Here is an 8,968-nt window from a genome sequence, read left to right on the forward strand (position 1 = left end):
TATATATATATATATATGCATATATATATATACGTGTGTGTGTGTGTGTGTGTGTGTGTGTGTGTTTATGTATGTGTGTATTTATGTATGTGTGTATGCATGTATGTATTACGGGCCACTTATTCGGTTGCACCGTCGTTAATCCGATACTGGAAAGCACTTTATGGTACCACTTTTACCTTGGCCTCCAACGCCTATGCTTATTTTTCCTAATGGCTTATCCAGCTTCCGGCGTGTAAATTAAAACAGGTGGAAAACCTAAACTAAATACTTTCAAAGCACCTATTCACTAGAATCTAATGTGGTTGTCATGTAATTATATCAAAATGTTTTTACCTTTTCATCCTGAAAATATATAATTATTCTTTGTTTACAATTTTAATTACTCTGAAAATAAAGCTAAATTTTATCATGTGCTGATATTAAATTAAAGAAAATATATGTTCTTTGTTGATTCGATTAAATTTTCTAATTATTCCAAAATTAGCTTGCTGAACATTATTACATTTCAATCTCCACAGTATATTAAACGATTCCAAAAGTTCATTCGCATTGTTAATTACATCGAATTCCTTTTTAATGATATTCAGTGATTTCTTTGTTTATCTATTCTTTTATCAATTTATCTGGTTGATTTAACAGTCAATCTTATGAACGTTGCATACATTAAAGCAGCCACACCTCCAAGAACTATGTATAAATATCCAAGGAAATAGAATCGAGCGTCATAATTAGCAACCAACGGCTGAATATACCAAGTCTCCTGTCTTTATAGAAGGTAAACTACTTTTTATTGCTTTTAAACTTCTTTGTAATTCTTTGGTTGGAACTACTCTCAAGAATGTTATCTTAATGTAAGGATTCAAAGAAAAATGGGAAAATGTTTCACATAGTTATTTCCAGGCACATGCGAGGACTTGAGTTCTGTATTGCCCCATAACAAAATGGCATATATTTAAAACTAGATTTGCATAAATATTTTTGCTATTTATCTTCAGGAATACGACACAACATTGTTAGTTGGATATATATTTATCAATCTAAAGTCTGTCAGCCTTCATAATGATCATTTTTGACGCTATATTGGTGTACATCAATGAACATCAATATTAAAATTATTTTGTCACTGATCTAGTAATACAGAGTAAGCTACGATCTGTTGATGAGATCTAATAACACAAATGTATTCAGAGTTGTCTGTAATTGCTGAAGATCAGAATAATCCAGTAATAACCACTGAACTATTTTTTTGTCTTTCTTCACTGTGTGAATTTTATCAATTAACTAGCTTTAGCTTTTTTCCTCCTTACTACTTCATGCGTGATATGTGTATCTGCTCCATTAACTGACACTGTTGTATTTCTCAACATGTTTCGTTTAGCTATTTACGAATTTAAGATTATCATGTAACTGAAAATAATCAGTTACATTATAATCCCTAGCTATAAAATATAGGATGGGTATGGACATGTGATACTTAGACTATGATGTATAGGCTAATTTCCTTAGTAGGTATATTTTCCGAGTCATAGAAAGTATAATAGTTGCACAATTTAAAAGGCATCTATGTAAAACATTGTTAGCTTACTGAGCAATTAGTTGGAAGTAAGCTGTTCATTGTTGCTGTTTCTGTTTATCTGCATGTCAGCCATGCTGGGAAGCATTCTACCTATGACCACACCGTCTATTTTTGATGAGGCTGAGACGAAATGTACTTCGGACTACATGATCTAATGTGTACTTCCTCTTTTAAGAGAAAGATTTTTTTAGACATCAAGCAATCACAAAGAAGCTTCTTTGTTGGTTTAAGTTAAAATAGTTATCAAAAATAGCATTCATAATGTGATGAACAGAATAAATACCAGCTGTAGTCTTTAAGATACAACAAAGACCTATATTTAAAAGGAAACTACTCGATCTACTGAAATTTATGATTTTGAATAGTTGTTTGAATTTTAAGACGGAAATTTTAGAAGTTTCTTTTTCTTTTACAAAAGTGTTCTTTGTGATTGAAGTCATCACTCTAATGATTTAAATCGATAATATGATACTTAACTAAATATGTCAATTAAATATGTTAATTACTAAGTGGTTGATATTTAGAAGTTGATATTTCTACAGATCAGGATGAGGAGTTGTCAAACTATTGTTGATGTTTCTTATTTGTTTCAAATTCTAACATAATAATAACTCACCTATAAACATTCAGTTAATCAGTCTCCTAAATAACGGTTAATGTCGAAAGCTGGATATTGTAAAATAAAGTAATGTAATCCGCATATACCATTGTAAGCCAACGAAGGAACTTCACAATCATTCTACCTGCTAGAAATAAAAGCCAAATTTCACTCATATCAAACTAAATCGTTTTAAAAGAAGTACACACTGGATAATGGAGTTCTAGATATTCTGAAAAGTACAGGATGGTCCTAGCGGGAACGTTTTTGATTACAAAATTTCTCTGTAGATAAACGACAATAACAACAGCCGTCATGTGTAATTTATGTCTCATATTTCAGTTTCATAAATTAGAGAATATATTATTTTATGATTTATTACATTTGTATAATGCAAAACATATCGCTGACTAGCCCAGAATAATACTAAAACATGTCCATAATTGTCTCCCATATTTGCCGGGGGAATGAAAAATGATCTCTGCGTCGGTACTTAAATAACTCATTGGAAGCATTTTATTCAGTCTTCTGCAAAAATGTTAAATGTCAGTCTACCTTAACTTTAATGTTTCTGCTGAGTATTTAAAAAAAAAGAACTAAAATTATTGTTATTCTTTCTGTGATGTTCAAGTTAACATCTAAAAGATTAGTATCTATTAAAAACCTTGGGATTGAAGCTTTTGAGAAATAAATTGAAATATTAGAAGCTACCTTGGCTTTCCCTTATTGTAATAAGTAGAAGTAATACTACTTTATTGTGAAAGTCATTTGATCAAAGAGATTAATTTCAACTTTCAGAAGTCAACAAAAACGGCTTTAATTTGAGATGGATACCTTTTTAAAAATCATTTTAGATACTAACGGGTCATAATTATTATTTATCACCAATAAGGCAGCGAGCTGGCAGAATCAATTATACACCGGACAAAATAGCGTGTTTACGCTCTAAGTTCAATTTCCGGCGGATATACAGGACAAAATGCTTAGTGTCTTTACGTCCTGAGTTCAAATTCCGCTGAGGTCGACTTTAACTTTCATCATTTTGGGGTCGATGAAATAAGCACCAAATATTGGGGTTGATGCAACTGATTTACTCACTTCCCCAAAAATATCAGGCCTTGTGCCTATAACAGAAAGGGTTATTTATGCCCAATGAAGAAATTCCAAAAATATTATGATAGTGATGAATTAGTATTATTATATTTCAGTTAAGCCTTGTTGATTGCAACTTTTTCAAAGGAAAATGTTTTGCCTTTTCAGGAGATCTTCAGCGTGTTTAAGGTTTTGCTATATGATAGATACATTTACAATATTTTAAAACTTCCACTTTGTATTACTTATCCTTGATCTCTGTTTATCTAAATATATTTTTAAAAATCCTCTTTCTTTTTCAGCCTATAAAACATACCAACAATGAACCGTTTTATGAACAGATTCCGTCCCCAATTTAACAGAAAATACAGAGGATTCATGGAACCAATGAACATGATGTCCATGGTCTTCCAAGGAAGATACATGGATTCTTATGGGAAAATGGTAGATCCCAAACTCTATGAATTTTATGGCAAATATTCTGACAATGACAGATACTATGGTAAATCTATGTACAACTATTACGGTTTCTATGATAACGATAGATTCCATAGAAATGGTAATTTTATGGACTTTCCAGAAAGGTTTATGGATATGTCCGGATATCAGATGGATATGAATGGAAAATGGATGGATACGCAAGGACAAAACTCCCATCCCTACTGGAATATGTTCAGCTCTTCAAGACAAGGCTGCTACCCTGGTTACTCTTATGGTCGTAACTGGTTCTTTCCTGAGAGATTCATGGACATGTCTCACTACCAGATGGATATGAATGGCCGATACATGGACAAAAGTGGACGTCACTGCAACCCTTATTACAGCTACTACAGGCGTTATATGTCTCATCCACAAATGAATTTCAATCAAATGCACTACCCTGAGAGATTCATGGATATGTCTAGCTACCAGATGGACATAGGTGGTCGTTATATGGATAAGTGGGGCTGCCATATTAATCCATTCAGCACTTATTACTTCGGTAAGCAATCATATTTTCCTCATAACTATTGGAGCCAGAGAAAATACATGGATATGTCTTCCTACCAGATGGATATGCAATATAATTCGATGGACATGAATAGCCGTAATTGTGACCAACTCCATTATTTCAGAAATTTCGATATGTGGAACAACCAGATGGATTTTGACGGACACTGGATGAATATGAACAACCAATCTTACCATCCTTCCAGTTTTATCAGGAATCAAGTTTACTACAACCCTTACCACTTTTACACTTGGATGAGTAGATATTACAACCACCCTGAGAAATTTTATGATACATCCAACTATCAAGTGGAATTCGGAGGAAAATGGCCGTCACAAGAATATGAATGTATAACACAAGAATAATTATGATCATTCTCACAACTGGTTTTGAATTGAAATTATACTTTTAATAAACTCCTCTATGACAAATTGTTAATAGCTAAGATTTAGATTACACTTCAAATCCATTTTTTTAAGAGACTTAATAAAATGAAAAATTACATAACTAGTAAATAGAAATGATGCTAGAAAGATAGCAGGTTACAGATAACTTTATTTAATGCAACGCAATTTTGAATGATTATATCAGTAAACACCTCTTCTTTAAGAAGAAGAATAATTTCATTTGATTTGAGGGACAACAAAGTGAAATTTCATCAAATTTCTTCAAGTGGATGAAACATCGCGTGACCAAGAAAACAAAAACTCTATATGATGGAATGTTGCTCGAACAAAAACGCCAACAAAGAAGACCAAAGGTTTATAAAAGTTTTTAAAAACGCAGAACTATCTATATGTTTAAAATTTTGCTGTTTGTAAACCAACCCCATTATTGCCTTTTAAATTATGTATTATCCACTTTTAAGCAATAAAAATATTTTGTTTCCATCACTTTAGTGCAGAGTTTTATGTTCACAACACCTAACATTTTCTAACACGAAATAATCATTATAAAGTTTATAAATAATTGTTTCTAACCGGTGCAAGACCAGAAATTTGAGACAAGGGCTAGTCGATTAAATTGATGTCAGTGTTTGAGCCCGAAAAGATAAAAAGCTGATCACGTTTAAATTGTATATTATTGGAGTTACTCCAATCCATATGTCCTTCAGTTCTTAAGGGTCTAAAAAAAAAAATGAATACCGTCCCTCCGATAAAATAATAAAAATAATTTTAATTAGATACAAATCTACTTCTAAAATTTGAAGCCGACCTAAACAAGATATCCTTATCAATGTCTAGGCAAGTGGTTACTCTAGAGAGAGTGGCGATATTATTTTCTAAGGCTGATAACACAGGTATAAACGACAAGATTTGAATGCTGTTTCAAGCATACTTTATTCCCGACCCCTTAAAAATTACAGTAGACAGCAACAGGAGTGGCTGTGTGGTAAGTAGCTTGCTTACCAACCACATGGTTCCAGGTTCATTCCCATTGCGTGGCACCTTGGGCAAGTGTCTTCTACTGTAGCCTCGGGCCGACCAAAGCTTTGTGAGTGGATTTGGTAGACGGAAACTGAAAGAAGCCTGTCGTATATATATATATATATATATATATATGTGTGTGTGTGTGTGTGTGTGTGTGTGTGTGTGTGTGTGTGTGTGTGTGTGTGTGTGTGTGTGTGTGTATGTTTGTGTGTCTGTGTTTGTCCCCCCAACATCGCTTGACAACCGATGGTGGTGTGTTTACATCCCCGTAACTTAGCGGTTCGGCAAAAAGAGACCGATGAAATAAGTACTAGGCTTACAAAGAATAAGTCCTGGGGTCGATTTGCTCGACTAAAGGCGGTGCTCCAGCATGGCCCCAGTCAAATGACTGAAACAAGTAAAAGAGTAACATTATATGAGAAGCTCTATATTAATTTATTTTACTAATGTTGGCAATAATTTCCCTTATTTATCAAAACCAACATTGTAAATTTCGACAGAATTCATGTAAGATACAACAAAAATTATTTAAAGATTTCAAATACAAGCTCCTCCCGATATCTTTCCACACAGTCCCCATTTACAGGATTTCCTTTATAAGGATTTGGTCGATCCTAAACTACTGTAGAAAGCACTTATCTAAGGAACTGCACGATGAAATTGAACCCAGAACTACATTGCAAAGTGAGTTTCTTTATCACACAGCCAGCGCCCTCTTCATGGGCGATTTTGGGAAATGTTTAAAAAGTTTAGTTGTGTTGACGTGAAATAAGACTATGTGGGTTATTTCTCGTTGCAACTACTTACTTTCCTTTTTAGGCAAGGTACTTATCTCCAAACAGAATCTACAAAAGAAGAAATAAAACACTATACAAAATAATATCACCAGCGACAACGACATCATCACATCCTTATCTTACTATAAGTTTCAAATGGTACAATATATCCACACTTTGATAAAGGTCTTTAGTGTTGACCAAGGAAACGAACTTACCAGATTTTTTTTAATCAACCAACAAAAGCCATATAAAGAAAACAAGAAATTCTTGATATCTCTAACACACCCATTCTCCTCTCTACGTTATGACACCTTTCAAAAGACCTTCCCATTTCTTCCCAAAGCTTACGCACGGCTTCATATGCTGATGAAATTGTTGTCACATTATATTGCCATTCCTCAGACACAGTTCCAACCCCGCATCAAATACACAGAAGCTAAGCTCCAAAGCAACTACTAGACCCATCATTTCTCTTATCAAAAAGATCAGATATAATCAACCGTCTCAATCAACAACACAAACATTATCATGCTCACAGAAGTCTAAAATACTGATTTTAAATTTGGACAGAAGGCCAGGAATTTGGGGGTAGGGGATATATCGATTACATCGACCCCAGTGTTCAACTGCCGCTTAATTTATCGACCCCAAAAGGATGAAAAGAAAAGTCGACCTCAGCGGAATTTGAACTCAGAATGTCGAAACGAACGAAATGCCGATAAGTATTTTGCCCGGTGTGCTAAAGATTCTGCCGGCTCACCGCCTTACAGAAGTCTAAACTATTAGTTGTTACATACAATTTCTTTAAAACACTATCCCTTCCACTCAGACCAGCCAAGCATAAAGAAAATACTAACACGCAAGGAAATAGGTGCAGCGTTAATAGATTCAAACATTATATCAATAAATACAGAACTGCGACTAACACACACCGATCAAGTTCATCTTACCCTCTCCCACTGTAACCATCACCAGAATCTAGAAATACTCAAAATAGACTGGACAGTGACGAAATAGACTGGAGTAATAGATTCCTCACTGTTTTGTGAAACGTGCAGTACGGCCCTCTACTAGGTAGGAGTATAGTATATCTAGAACAATAGATATGTTGATAATATCTAATTGTTTCCGCCGATTACCTTCACACTCTAGATCTGCTCAAGTAGACCTAATTGGAGCTGCAGAACAACAGCAAACGATCGAACTTAAAGATATTAGTATGAACTCTGGTAACGGCTGGAGACCTAGAAAAGATCCCCAAGCAGATGTTTAAAAAATGGGGAGGTGAAAGTTAGCATGGAGGCAGCAAAGAGGACTATGAGGAGGTAAGAGACCCAAATGCTGCAATTTTGGTAACAGTAACCATTTGAGAGCCTTCTGCCCTCTTGTGAAAGAGAATTAGGGGTCTCTCCTGCTCTCAACAGCTGCACCCCAAAGTGTTCAGATATGGCAGTGTGGCTTAAGAAATTAGCTCCACAACTTCATAGTTTCGGTTTCGATCTTATAACGAGACGACTTGGCCAAGTCACTTCCACCCTAACCTCAGAACGACCAAACACTTGTAAAATAAATTCCGATGGCGGAAGCGATATGAAAGCCCACAGAGAGATAGCGGTGGATTCAAATTTATCGCCTGGTTTAAATCCACTACCTGGTCCTTAGATATCTTCGTGGGTGGGGGAGTCTACTCTAATGCAAACATTAGGACCAGGTCTCCAATATGAGGATAACTTCCTTCCTCCCATCATCTCTGTGACTCAGAAAAAACATCATGTATGATGTCCTTCGTCTGCTAAGTCATTAAAGTCTCAAAACCGACAATAAAAAAAGGTGCAATAGCAGGGGACTGTTTTTTTCCCCACATGCCTCAACGTTTTAGCTGGCTATCATTAACAAAAAGAAAACAGCGTTGACGTTTAGAAGGGAGCAGGAAGAGACATCATTGTCAGCGGTGGTAGCAATCTGTCAGGTTCTGTTGGCTGCCTAGAAGGGGAAAAATATAGAGTTTTACAGGAATTTTTCGGTGAGATCATCATCACCACCAATCAGAAGACAACCACAAAAACAGCACCCGTCAGAAGACAACCACGGACAACATTACCACGGACAACAAGTTAAGCATGCGAAGTGACAACAACAACACCAAATATAATAAGACTAAAAGCAAGAACAATAACCGTTTCTGTTATGGTTTTAAGGAAGGAGACTTTCCAGCTTTACCAATCCCATCTCACAGAAAAAAAAAAAAAAGACGTCGACGAGAATAATGATGATGGCGACGACGACGATGACGATGACGTTGACAACGACGAAGACGAGAACGGAAGCGGGGCAGAAAGAGCTAGCAACGATAGCTAAAATCACTGTTACAAATCACTATTACAAATGTTTCTATCGCAGTGGCACAAACTGGACAAGCCCTTTCTCTCACCACTCCGTCAACGACCAACACCACTACAACCACTGCCGCCGCCGCTGCCGACGACGTTGCTGCTACCG

At 35.5% G+C, this 8,968-nt stretch overlaps 1 protein-coding gene across 1 annotated transcript; it reads left to right on the forward strand.

Annotated features, from left to right (window-relative positions):
• Positions 1-683: 683 nt before the first annotated feature.
• On the forward strand, positions 684-5,151 carry LOC106875838 (uncharacterized). The gene is made up of 2 exons (XM_014924128.2): positions 684-778; positions 3,572-5,151. Exon 2 carries the CDS (start codon positions 3,591-3,593, stop codon positions 4,623-4,625), a length of 1,035 nt encoding a protein of 344 aa, XP_014779614.1. The 5' UTR covers positions 684-778; positions 3,572-3,590; the 3' UTR covers positions 4,626-5,151.
• Positions 5,152-8,968: the final 3,817 nt, after the last annotated feature.

Source organism: Octopus bimaculoides, chromosome 1 (genome assembly GCF_001194135.2).
Source record: "Octopus bimaculoides isolate UCB-OBI-ISO-001 chromosome 1, ASM119413v2, whole genome shotgun sequence".
NCBI classification, from domain to species: domain Eukaryota; kingdom Metazoa; phylum Mollusca; class Cephalopoda; order Octopoda; family Octopodidae; genus Octopus; species Octopus bimaculoides.